This window comes from Gekko japonicus, unplaced genomic scaffold (genome assembly GCF_001447785.1).
Source record: "Gekko japonicus isolate JY-2015 unplaced genomic scaffold, Gekko_japonicus_V1.1 scaffold3793, whole genome shotgun sequence".
NCBI lineage: Eukaryota > Metazoa > Chordata > Lepidosauria > Squamata > Gekkonidae > Gekko > Gekko japonicus.
Genome location: NW_015161523.1, coordinates 14,258 through 27,337, shown reverse-complemented (window position 1 = coordinate 27,337; position 13,080 = coordinate 14,258). Strand labels below are relative to the sequence as shown.

Genomic DNA, 13,080 nt, shown 5'->3' with positions numbered 1-13,080 from the left:
CAATAGACACCACATTCTCCACCAGTACAACATCAAAGATAAGCGTTACAGCTCTGAAGCAATTAAGCGCATGGGAAGGAATGCAAAGCAAATAGAAAACATCTCCACACTCATGGCAGTGTAGCTGACAGTTTCTGATATAATGCTGCCACGTGCTTTAAATATCACAAAAAGCCACTGTTTAAAGTAGCTTATTTTATTTGATGGGCAGGACCATAATCTGTTTCCCTTGTCCAAAGCTTGTTTGTTGAGATGACACACAGCTTGCTGTAACTACAAAAGGAAGGGAATTGGTTTTATTCAATATCTTGCACTATGAGTATCCAATACCAACACGATACCATGCAAAAAGGTGCTACTTGTATTGTCTTCCTGTTTCAAAGAACCACATAGAAGTTATTCTGTTTTATCCCCATAAACACCTTACGAAGTATATTTGATAGAGAGCCATTTGTCTGTGCACAATAACTATTCCAAGTATTCTGCATTTACAGTAAGCTTTCTCAAATATCACAACTGAGCCATGACCAATGTTCCCTCTAATTTTTCTCCCCTACTGAGCAGGTCAGTTCACATCCTGAGCAATCTTAAAATGGGCAATGGCCAGTACAAGACCCCGCGCGGCTCCCGACTGCTGCTGAGTGGGGCTTCCTGTGTTAATGAGCAGCTGCTTTCACACACAGCTTAGAGGGAGCGCTGGCCGTGACACTTGATACATAAATTACTTTTTTAGGGTTAGGGTGCTTTGAATGCAATACAATTACCTCCCTGCCGCTTCTTAAAGGCAGTACTGAGTTGGGGATGACACTAAACTCGGGAACTAGCTTTGGACTAGGGAAACAGTTTATCAATATTGTTCCATCCTAATAAATGAAATGGAAATGGTTTGAGAGAGGTACAGAGGCCTCACGGAGAGGTCTCTTGGGCTGCTGTTGCCACTGAGCCAGTTTTGGAAGAAATTAAGGAAGCACTGGGACATGGCTTGGGGGACAGCATTCAGACCTTCACACTCCAAAATCTGGGTGACAGATTTTTTTTTAATTGACTCAGGAATTCCAGCTCTTTTTCACATTTTTCTTGGGGGGTGGGTGGGTTTAAGCCAGTCACTCCCAATTTCAAACTGAACTGAAGGGAGCTGAAAGAAAGGAAAGCTACATGCATTAATGTGATGTGGCGAATATCCTAACTCAGTGGTGGCGAACCTATGGCACGGGTGCCAGAGGTGGCACTCAGAGCCCTTTCTGTGGGCACGCATGCCATCGCCCCAGCCAGGCCCAGGCCATCATTAAAGTGTCGAATTCTTGTCAGGTATCTGCCATGGAGGTCTATGTGTATCAATTCACCCCCCTTCTGTCTGCCCGGCATCTGCGCATGCCTCCTGTATGTTCTGTGTGTATCCTTGTGTCCTGCATTCCATTCTATGAACGCTAGCGTACGCTTATCTGCAAGATTAACAGGTGTGGAGAAGGAGCAGCTTAGCTTAGACTATAATGAGCTGAACCGTGTGAAGCTGCATTTGTTTATCTTTATAGAAACGTTGCTTCTCAGGCTTTTGAGCGCGAAACCAAAAGTCTGCCCGCTCGGCGGGAACCAAGGTTATTGGTTATTGTCTTTTTGAATGTCTTTCATTATCCCTTGCCCGACCTAGCCCAGGTATCTGGACAGTGCCTTTGTTCGTGCTCTATCATGGCTTTAATAAAATACTACTTTGCTTAAACGTGTATTGGACTTATAGCTGTGGGGAAGCGGACAATTCTCTGCCAAATAATTTTAAGTAAATGAAAGCATTTGGGATTGCTTTCCTTACTTTGTTTGGATCATCTTAAGTTAATGTATGAGTGGTTTTTTCTAAAGTAAAACCTCAGTATTCAGGTTAAATTGCCGTGTTGGCACTTTGCGACAAATAAGTGGGTTTTGGGTCGCAGTTTGGGCATTTGGTCTCTAAAAGGTTCACCATCACTGTCCTAACTGTTCAAGGAAGGAAGGAGTGCTACAAGTGTAGCTTACATGGTAGAACGAGGAAGATAAATGTTACTTGGGGGGGAGAACACCCTCCGATGCCCAGGAACGGAGGCCAAGTTCTGAAACCCCAAAAGCAAGAAAGCTAAGGGCCCATATTAAGTGCCCTTGAATCTCCAGCTAAAAGGACCTTTCCATGATCGCCCACGCAAACCTGATCTCAACAAATCTCAGACGCTAAGCAGGGTCAGTCCTAGCTAGTATTTGGACGGGAGACCTCTAAGAAATACCAGGGTTGTCACATGGAGGCAGGCAACGGCAAAACCATCCCCGAACATCTCCTGCCTTGAATACCCTACAGGGCTACCGTAAATCAGCTGTGACTTAAGAGCAAAAAAAAGAATTCCTGAGATCGTGAAGAGCGGCTGCTAGTCGAGGTAGATCAAGACAGTTCTCAAAAGGGTACAGAATTTTCACAAGAAACTTTGGTGGCCTTTCGCCCTGCCCCAGTCCTGAAATGGAGCAGAGGCTGGCCGTGTGTTCCCACAGTATAAAGCTCACATGGTTCTCACTTGCACAGCATGGGACTGATAATTGTGGGGGCAGAGTCCCTTCTCTGAGAAAGTACCAAGTTGGAACTTACAAGACGGAAGCATTCTGAAAGTGACTAGTAAAGGCTGTCTCATTTCCAGTTAGGTTCAAACTAAAAAAAGCAACAACTAGCCACTCAGTTCCTCGTCCATTTAACAACCTGACAGGCAGTGTTCCCTCTAAGCTGAGTTAGTGTGAGCTAGCCCACAGTTTTTTAGCCTCCTGCTCACACATTTTTGTCTTAGCTCAGGAAAGATGGCTCCGGAGCCAACTAATTGATGCAGCAGCCAAAATCACTTGCTCACAACTTTAATGCCAGTAGCTCACAAAGTAGAAATTCTGCTCACAAGACACTACCACTTAGAGGGAACATCGCTGACAGGACATTATTCCATCACTACTCTCATTTAAGGACATTCCACACTTTCCCCTGGAAGTACATCTCAGTGGAACAGTTCCATTTCCTCTTTTAACCTAGATGAGGCATAAGGGGAATTTCCAAGGAGTCAGAGACAGTCGCTTTGCAGCACCATTTATTTATTTATTTAATTCGATTTATACCCTGCCCTCCCCGCATGTGCGGGCTCAAAAGTAATGGAGAAATACATATGACTGAAGCCTGTTATGCTGCCATTCACACAATTTAAACACTCTACAACTTTTAGGCACATACAGGTAAAGAATTCAAACGGCTTCAAAAATCAGAATCCCTTCTGCTAAAGGCGGAGCCAGATTAATTATTAAGGCACAAGGACCAATACTTAATATGTGTCCAGAGCATCAAGTTGCTTAAAATGACTGCAACAGGAATCACTACCATCTTTTTTTTAATTCATTTATATCCTTCATCCCCCCCCATGGGGACCCAAAGTGGCCGACACCATTCTCCTCTACCCCATTTGATCCTCACAACAACCCTGAAGCTGAGTGTGCAACTGGCCCAAGGTCACCCCAGCAAGTTTCCATGGCAGAGTGGGAATTCAAACCTGGGTCTTGCAGATCTGAGTCCAACACTCTACTACACTGGTGCTCAGTTGTTAACTAGATGTATGACTGCCAAAATGTGTATATGTGCCATGAACCATGCACACAAGACGTTGCTTGAACCTTTCTGTATCATATTTTGAGAAACAAGTGTGCAATTGCTCACACAGCACAGAGTTTCCATCTTCTCCACTGTTTGCACTTCTAGTACCAGAGTCCGGAGTACATTTCCCTTGCAAGAAAGTCAAAAATATGCTATCACTGGGAAAGGAGACCTTTTCCCTAGTAACCTTCAGTCTTTTCAGGGCTAGAATCTATGTTGAACCCAATCTGCATCCCACAGCATCTATTATTAATCCTCCTCTAACATCACCTAAAAGTGACCTGCACCAAAACACTGTCAAGTTAACAGTCATTAGATGACATCTACCAGTCTTTGCTCAAGCTAGAATACTATATGTAACCCCTAATTCTTTTTGGCATTACTTAATTGCCTATTCTTACCTAGGTCACAAAGAGAGTCAGTTTGGTGTAGTGGTTAAGTGCGTGGACTCTAACCTGGGAGAACTGGGTTTGATTCCCCACTCCTCCACTTGCACCTGGCTGGATGACCTTGGGCAAGCCATAGTTCTGATAAGAGCTGTTCTTGAAAAAAGAGCAGTTTCTGTCAAGAGCTCTCTCAGCCCCACCTACCTCACAGGGTGTCTGTTGTGGGGAGGGGAAGGAGTTTGTAAGCCACTCTGAGACTCCTTTGGGTAGTGAAGGGTGGGGGATAAATCCAATCTCTTCTTCTAATTGCTATTCAAATATAACATAACCCAGTTGACAGTTCATTTTCTGCTATTGCAGAAAACACATATATTTGCCACCAGCATCCCTCTTTCCCATATCACATTTAAGAGGAGCACAAGGCATATTAAAGCTATTAATATGCCAAATGATATAAAATATTGGCAAAGTAATTAAAATGTCTTGGTTGCACTCCATATAAGAAGCCCATGAAAGCGCCATAACTAGTGGTTTTTGCAGAAGTTAACGTGCACATTTCCAAATTCTTTGTTTATGTGGAACACTGAACGTTGGGGAAATTATAATAGCTTCAATAATACTGCTGCAATGTTGACGACAGAGCAGTCACTCAAAGCCTGCTTTCTTTTTTAAAAAACCTCTAACCTTAAAACAAACAACTCATTTAAAAACATTTTAATTACAGATACTGGGATGTTATTCTAAACATAGTAAAGAAACCCTTGGCATTTATTATGGAAAATCTTACTTGTTTATGATTTGCATATTTAGGACTGGGCTGCAAGACCATTCTGCACGTTGTACTGTAGTATACCAATTTTACAGCAATATGATTTGGCATGGCGAGGATAATTTGAATTTCATCCTTGTATCTTGAACAAACAATGAGTTTGTCAAGGTAAAGATAAGGTTTCCCTTGCCCAAAAGCCAGTCGAATCCGACTCTAGGGATGCGGTGCTCATCTCCATTTCTAAGCCGAAGAGCCAGAGCTGTCCAAAGACTTCTCTGTGGTCATGTGGCCGGCATGGCTAAACGCTGAGGCACACAGAACGCTGTGACCTTCCCACCGAAGCGGTACCTATTTATCTACTTGCAATTTCTTGCTTTCGAACTGCTAGGTCAGCAGGAGCTGGGCCAGAAACGGGAACTAGTGTCATGCGGCACTAGTTTGTCAAGCTGTAACCTAAAACAAAGTCTTTGTATGGCATGTTAAAAACTTATATTTAATTCATTTATACCTTGCCTTCAGTAAAAGCAATAGCGATTTAAAAAACAGTTGCTCCTTTTCTTAAAAGGCAAATCTATCAAAACACATTTATGGCAGCTGACCCAGAGTGGAACTTTCTACTCCCAAGTACATAAAAAACAGTTATCTACACTAAGTTAGTGGCATTATTACAGCAAGGCACCCCACACTACTTGAACTTGGTGTCAGGAGATGACTCATACTGCTCATTCAAGAAATCTCATGATCAAAGCTGCTGCACACCAACATTTTCACTACTCAGAAACCACATTATGACTGACGTTCGAGCCAAGGTAAAAAAAATTGCCTCACTCTACACTCACCTTTAGAGTATTTTGAACTGCACGTTCTTGAAACATCAGTTTAATCATTCCAACTTGGACAATCTCAGTTAGGTAATATGTTTCAGGCAAAAAGGGCATTCCTTGCCATTCTGGGCTAACAAATATATGCAGCTTCTAAGGCCATCAGCAACACATGTCACTTCATACAATGTTTCCTACATAGTAGTCTCTCCCACATAATAAACTGTATGCCTATCACTTATTTGAGAAGCACATTTCTGTCAGCTTTAACACACATCCACATTTCAGAGCCAGGTATGTTTCTCACATATAGGACAAACTCAAGCTGGAATACACAAACTTTCATATGTAGAGGTGGCTGTGCTTTGCAAAGCACTTCATATGGTGAAGACAGATTTTTCGGTATTGAAAGATGTATGCATCAACATCACTACTCCCAAGCCACGTTCTCAAAGAAGGCTTTTACAGCATTTCAAAAACTTTAAATACTGGTCTTGACCAACCATGGCAGTGAAATAAATGTGTGCATTCACAAAATCCAATTATGCCTATTTATCTTCAGCACTAAAGTTTGGGCCATGGAGTGAATGCAATTAGCTCACTCCAGCCATCACATCATCAAACCATGGTTAAGAAACATTAACTATGGTTTAGTGGAATATCTAAAGTAGCAAACCACAGCTTGGGAAACGGATTTGTAAACCACAATGCCTCTTAACTATATGACACAGCGTTGGTAAAGGTTCCCTTACTCGAAAGCCAGTCGAATCCGACTCTAGGGTTGCGGTGCTCATCTCCGTTTCAAAGCCGAAGAGCCAGCGCTGTCTGAAGATGTTTCCGTGGTCATGTGGCCGGCATGACTAAACACCAAGGCGCACGGAACGCTGTTACCTTCCCACCGAAGCGGTACCTATTTATCTACTTGCAATTTCTTGCTTTCGAACTGCTAGGTTGGCAGGAGCTGGAACTAGAGATGGGAGCTCACTCCGTCATGCGGCACACTCGGGTCTCGAACTGCTGAACTACTGACCTTCCACAGCCAATTGAAAGGACAGAGCAGACAGAAAACAAAAATCATTCCAGACAACGGCTTGCATGCAAATCACAGCTCGATGTTCTTTTAACTCAGCTACTCATCCACTTAATTTTCGACTTCCAGAAGCTTCAAATATTCTGAAAAGCAAGCCCACCTTCCCCTAACCACAAGAAAGGCACTGCTTTTGTTCCCGGACTTCCCCAGAAGCCTATGCGTGAACGACCATATGGCAGATTAATTGTGTAAAGTTCCACTTCTGCATGAAGTAAGCCTAACACGAGACAGGGTGAAGGAAAAACGTGGCAGGTGCAACAGTATGGAGTGCCCCACCCTCACTTTCCTGCAGAGATTGGGTTGTGTTTTTTTTTTTTAAAGGAAGGCTACCAGTGTTCCCTCTAAGCTGAGTGTGAGCCAGCTCACAGGTTTTTTTAGCCTCTGCATCACACATTTTTGTCTCAGCTCAGGAAGGAGGGCTCCAGAGCAAGCTAATTTATGCAGTAGCCAAGTCGCTCACTCAGCACTTCAATGCCAACAGCTCACCAAGTAGAATTTTTGCTGACAAGACGCCACAGCTTAGAGAGAGCATTGATCACAGCCAGTGTTCCCTCTAAGCTGAATTGGTGTGAACCGGCTCACCATTTTTTTAGCCTCCGCATCACACATTTTTGTCTTGGCTCAGGAACAGTGCTCCCTCTAAGCTGTGGAGTCCTGTGAGCCAAAATTCAACTTTGTGAGCTACTTGGCATTAAAGCTGTGAGCGAGCGATTTGGCTCCTGCATAAATCAGTTTGCTTTGGAGCCCTCCTTCCTGAGCAAAGACAAAAAAGTGTGAGCCAGAGGCTACAAAACTGTGAGCTAACTCACACTAACTCAGCTTAGAGGGAACACTGCTCAGGAAGGAGGGCTCCAGAGCAAGCTGATTTATGCAGCAGCCGAATCGCTCGCTCACCACTTCAGCGGCCAGCAGCTCACCACGTAGAATTTCTGCTCACAGGACTCCACAGCTTGGACTTATACCCCGCCCTTCACTACCCACACTTAACCACTACACCACACCGGCTCTGGGGAGCACTGCCTACGACACCAGCATCTCTTTCCCAGAGTGGCACGAGACGGCGGGGGAGGGAGGGGATTCGACCCACGGCTTTAAAAACTGCACTCTGCAGCCAATGCTCCCTCTAAGCTGCAGAGTCCTGTGAGCAAAAATCCTACCTAGTGAGCTACTGGCATTAAAGTTGTCAGTGAACGATTTGGCTGCTGCATCAATTAGTTTGCTCTGGAGCCCTCCTTCCTGAGCTGAGACCAAAATGTGTAAGCCGGAGGCTAAAAACCTGTGAGCTAGCTCACAGTAACTCAGCTTGGAGGGAACCCTGGTGGGCGGTACCCTACAATTCTACCTAGCCAACAACCCCTTTCGATTGGCTTGTGAGCTACTGGCATTAAAGTCGTCAGTGAACGATTTGGCTGCTGCATAAATGAGTTTGCTCTGGAGCCCTCCCTTCCTGAGCTAAGACCAAAATGTGTGAGCCGGAGGCTAAAAAACTGTGAGCTAGCTCACACTAACTCAGCTTAGAGGGAACACTGGTCACGACCCACTTTTGGATCAAGATGTATGAGCTCACACTAGCTCAGCTTAGAGGGAATTTAGGAGACAGTCGGAGGTGTTGGGAGAAAATCCAATAGAAAGAAAAAGAGCTAAAGAAAAAACCTGGGGGAAAAGGAAGACAATTAAAGAATCGCAAATTCTGCGAGAACCGCTTAGAGGGACACACTGCAGTCTGCACATGCCCAGAGACGCACGCGGCGATTCGGGGCTCCCCCGACGGGAGAGCGCCGGACACCTGTGCCCTTCCGAGGGTCTTTTCAGCGAGGTCCCCCACCCCTGCAAAGAGCTTACCTTTCCCCCCCATCCAAAATTTCACTGCATGAAAGCAATGCCAAAGCACGCTATTGAATGCCTATTGATAGATTAGAGGGCAGAAGGCATTTCATTGAGTTAATAACAGCGAACAGAACAGGCTTTAATTAGAATACATTGTAAAAACAAGGTATTTTTGTTCCAAAGTTTATTAAATTATACATTCATTTTTCAATGCTGACATTTTTTTAATTCCTATTGTACTGGTTAATATGTTTAACCGTTCTCTAGTTCATTATGGTCTTTGCTAATGTTATAAAAATGTGACTGCTATGTTTTCTTAATACTATTGCATTATGCCAATAAAATGTTATTGGGGGGGAAAAAAGAAAAAGAAGGAAAAAAAAGCCAAGGGTTAGTGGTGGTACCTGATGGGCGTGATGCGGAGCTGGTCTTCCCGCAGCCCCCGCCACGCCCCGGGCAGGAACTCCTTGCACCAGAGGTACGCCTTGCGGCGCGTGCGGAGGTCGGGCTGCTGCGGCGGCTCCTCGGGCGGCGTCGGGGAGGGGGGGGCGGCTGGCGACGGGGGCGGCAGGTCCTTGGCGTCCATCTCGGCGAGCGACGGCGGCAGCGACGGGGCGGAGGCGGGCGAGGGGGCGAGGGCCGGCAGGGCGACGGGGCCCGCCGGGCCGCACCCCAGCAGGAGCCCCAGGGGCGAAGGGTCGGCCTGGCCGCCGCTACAGAACTTGGTCTTCATCGCGGGCTCGGGACGGGGGGGGAACAACGGCTAGCGGCGCGCGCACCTCCTCAACCTCCTCCTCCTGGTCCTCTCAGCGTCGGAGCTCCGCAGCGGATCTGAGGCGCGCTCCGCCACAGCCGCTGTGCTCTCCTTTCGCTCGCTGATTGGCTCGCAGGGGGCCCGGCCCCAACCGCAAGGGGGCGCCCGCGCCGCTGCGTGATTGGTCGAGAGGGAAGAAGCGGCGGCGCGGGAAGGCCATTGGCTGCGGAGCCTCCTCCACCACCAGCACCGCCCCGCCCCCGTTGCTTTGGTGATCGGTGCGGCGAGGCTTGCGCGCATCCCAGTGATGATATATTGGGGGGGCGGGGGGAGCAAGGTGATTGTTCGGCCGATGCGCGCGCAAGCGGATGAGGCGGCTCCTGGCTCAGTCTGGCTGCTTCCCCCTCCCCATTTTTTTGAGGTTTGGGGCGCTCTGGTCCTCCAGGCGGCCCCTTCTCTGCTCTCACGCCCTTCTCGCCTCGACTGGCTCGATGTGCCCGGTCCTTTCCTGTGCTCCCTCCTCTGGACTCCATTTTCTTTTCTTACTACGTTCCGCGAAGCGCTTCCGTTGCTGCTGCTGCTGCTGGCACGTGGATTACGTGTGGTTTCCTCCCCCCGCCCCAATGTCCAAACGTCGAGGGCAGGAGGAGAGGGGACGAGAACAAAACAGAAAAAGCTATTTTTGGGGTGGGGGGGGGGGGGAGAAGAGATGGAAAGAAACCATATCGTTGGAAGAACTGCTGCTGGAAGCAGCTGGGAAGTCGGGGTGGGGGGAGTGGTGGTGGGGTCACTTCTTTTCTTTTTTTTTAATTTCTTTATTATTATTTTTCAACACTGTTACAACAAAGTTTAACATTCTAAAGGGCCGTAGCCAGAAGGTTAAAAACATGCTTAGACAAGGTTGGCAGGTAGCTCAAATACCCTTCCATGCCAGTCTACCACCTAAGAATGTGTAACTGTTGGAACATTTCAGGGTTACAAAATAATCAAAGGAAAAGTAAAGTAAGAGCCAGTTTGGTGTCGTGGTTAAGTGCACGGACTCTAATCTTGGAGAACTGGGTTTGGTTCCCCACTCCTCCACTTGCACCTGCTGGATGACCTTGGGCGAGCCGTAGCTCTGATAAGAGCTGTTCTTGAAAAAGAGCAGTTTCTGTCAGAGCTCTCCCAGCCCCACCTACCTCACAGGGTGTCTGTTGTGGGGAGGGGAAGGGAAAGGAGTTTGTAAGCCGCTCTGAGACTCCTTTGGGTAGTGAAGGGCGGGGTATAAATCCAATTCCTTCTCTTCCTCCTCTAATCTGGGTGAACCAGGTTTGATTCCCCACTCCTCCACTTGCACCTGGCTGGATGACCTTGGGCAAGCCGTTTTTCTGACAAGAGTTGTCCTTGGAAAAAATAGCAGTTTGTGTCAGAGGGTGTCTGTTGTGGGGAGGGGAAGGGAAAGGAGTTTGTAAGCCGCTCTGGGACACCTTTGGGTAGTGAAGGGTGGGGTACCAATCCAATCTCTTTTTCTTCTTCTAAATTTCTATATACCGGGTTATTCAGGATTGTCCCACTGTTTTCTAAATAGCCGATCATGGGAAACCATTCTGCCTGGAACCGCTTTTCCGAGACTGCACAGTCGATGAGCAGGGTTTATTTCATCCTGCTCGGAGCTGTGCGCTGTTAACTCCCCGTGATGCCACAAAGAATATGTCATTGTTTGCATTCCGTATTTAATCGACATGAGGTTGGCCAGGGCGAAATTCTCCTTTGAAAACTACAACGATCCCATCCCATCGTTCTCCAGGCCAGGTAGTCTGCAGTCACAGAAAGTATTACTGGAGGTTTTGAGGTTGTCAAACGCTGTTCACCAGGGGGGAAAAGGAGTGTGTGGGGGGTGTCATTTGGCCGGCATGACTAAACACCAAGGCGCACGGAAGGCTGTTACCTTCCCACTGAAGTGGTACCTATTTATCTACTTGCAATTTCTTGCTTTCAAACTGCTAGGTTGGCAGGAGCTGGAACTAGAGACGGGAGGGTCTTAGAAACAATCAATTCCATCAACCCTGAATTTATGGTTTGTTGGGATGGTGGTGACGTAACCATGCCGATGTGTGTTCTGTAGCCTTCTTGGTCAGGAGGAAAGGAATGTTGCTTAACGACAGTCTCTTGTCATAAAGCAGCTAGCTCACCTTTTCATTTTTCAAAATATACTCCCCAAGTCTTCAATTGGTGTTACTTCTATATTACACACGAATGGCCTGAACTGAACACAGTGGTCATTGCTCCCCCCCCATCTTGCTAGCACAACAACCCTCTTTATTCACTACTTCAGTAGAAGGTTTGTTATTACTCAAACAGAAAGTAAAGGACAGGCTTTCTGGATGACATTCTTGCAAAAGAGGTCTGACTAGTTTTGCTGGTGGTTCTTTCTGAAGACATTTTCATTTAGTGCTTCAGTACAGTGTGTTGAGGGGGAAATGTCCACTGATTCCCCCCTTACTCTAAGAATTGCTTCACACATGACATGGTTTCAGCAGAGGTGTGGGAAATAGAAAGAACCAGACTTTGCTTTCAGACACAAAGGGCTTCAAATCACTGTTGTCCCAGAGGAGTATCTGTGTACATAGCACATAGGAGTCCAGTAGCACCTTAAAGACTTAATAAAATGTACTTCACCTGGGGCTTCTATGAATCGGAGCTTGATGTCTTCAGATGCAGCAGAAGTGAACTCTGATTCATAAAAGATTTTTTTAAACAAAGTCTGAGTCTTTAAGGTGCTAGTGACCTCCTGTGTAAAAATCATTATAAGTTATTTTTAAATGTTAGTGTTAGAAAGGATATCTTTTATTGGAAAGGACCAAGCTGAGCTCTGTGAAAGAGCAGGAGACAGAGGTGCTAGAGGGGTGAGTGTTTTTTATTTGCTTTCAGCTGAGGTGATTAAGCTGAGGGTACTGTGTGGGAGGACTGTGTTTCAGAGTCTGTGGGTGAGTTTTGTTGCAGCTTCCTGACTGCTTGAGATAGGGTGAGAAATGGTCATTGTTCAACTGTAATTGGACCACTTGGGTGAATTTGAATAGCTGCTGGCCCACCCCTCTGCTGGGTGAGGCTTCCATTTAAGGCAGCACCTTACCAGAGGCATGATCTCCTCCACCCCCCCTCCCCTGGTCTCCTCCCCCACCCCTTCCAGCGGCTGGGCCTCACCGATCTCCTCCCTCCCCCCGTTCCTGTGGCGAGGCCTGAGTGGCTTCCAACCGCCAGCTCGCCGCAGAGTTCCCAGAACGTTCCCTGCGCATGCGCAGCGAAGACTCTTACTTTTGGGGGGCTTTAAATATCCCCCCTATATTTTTCCTACTTTTTAGATTTTTGTGCACACCTGCCCCACGTGTGCAAGAAAATCTCCCTGTCCCCCAGGTGCCCCCGATGTGCGGATTTAGATATTTGCATGCAGGGGGCGCCTTCGCTATTAGATATATAGATATGGAGCAGAGATCCATCAGTGGCTATTAGCCACAAGGTATAGATAGGAACTTTGGGGCAGGTGATGCTCTGTATTCTTGGTGCTTGGGGGAGGGGCAACAGTGGGAGGGCTCCTAGTGTCCTGGCCCCATTGCTGGCCCCTGGTATTTCTGGCCACTGTGTGACACAGAGTGTTGGACGGGATGGGCCATTGGCCTGACCCAACATTGGCTTCTCTTATGTTCTTAGGAACTTTCTGTCTGGGGCAAGGGATGCTCTGTATTCTTGGTGCTTGGGGGGGGAGCGACAGTGGGAGGGCTCCTAGTGTCCTCCTGGCCCCACTGCTGGACCTCCTGAT

At 46.9% G+C, this 13,080-nt stretch overlaps 1 protein-coding gene across 1 annotated transcript in view; it reads right to left on the bottom strand.

Moving 5' to 3' along the window:
• CHKA (choline kinase alpha) overlaps positions 1-9,348 on the bottom strand; it is a 36,089-nt gene extending 26,741 nt beyond the window's left edge. The window contains exon 1 of the mRNA XM_015429260.1: positions 8,935-9,348. Coding sequence (XP_015284746.1) covers positions 8,935-9,263 — 329 coding nt within the window. The 5' untranslated portion in view covers positions 9,264-9,348. The remainder of the gene's footprint in view (positions 1-8,934) is intronic.
• Between the last annotated feature and the right edge of the window lie 3,732 nt (positions 9,349-13,080).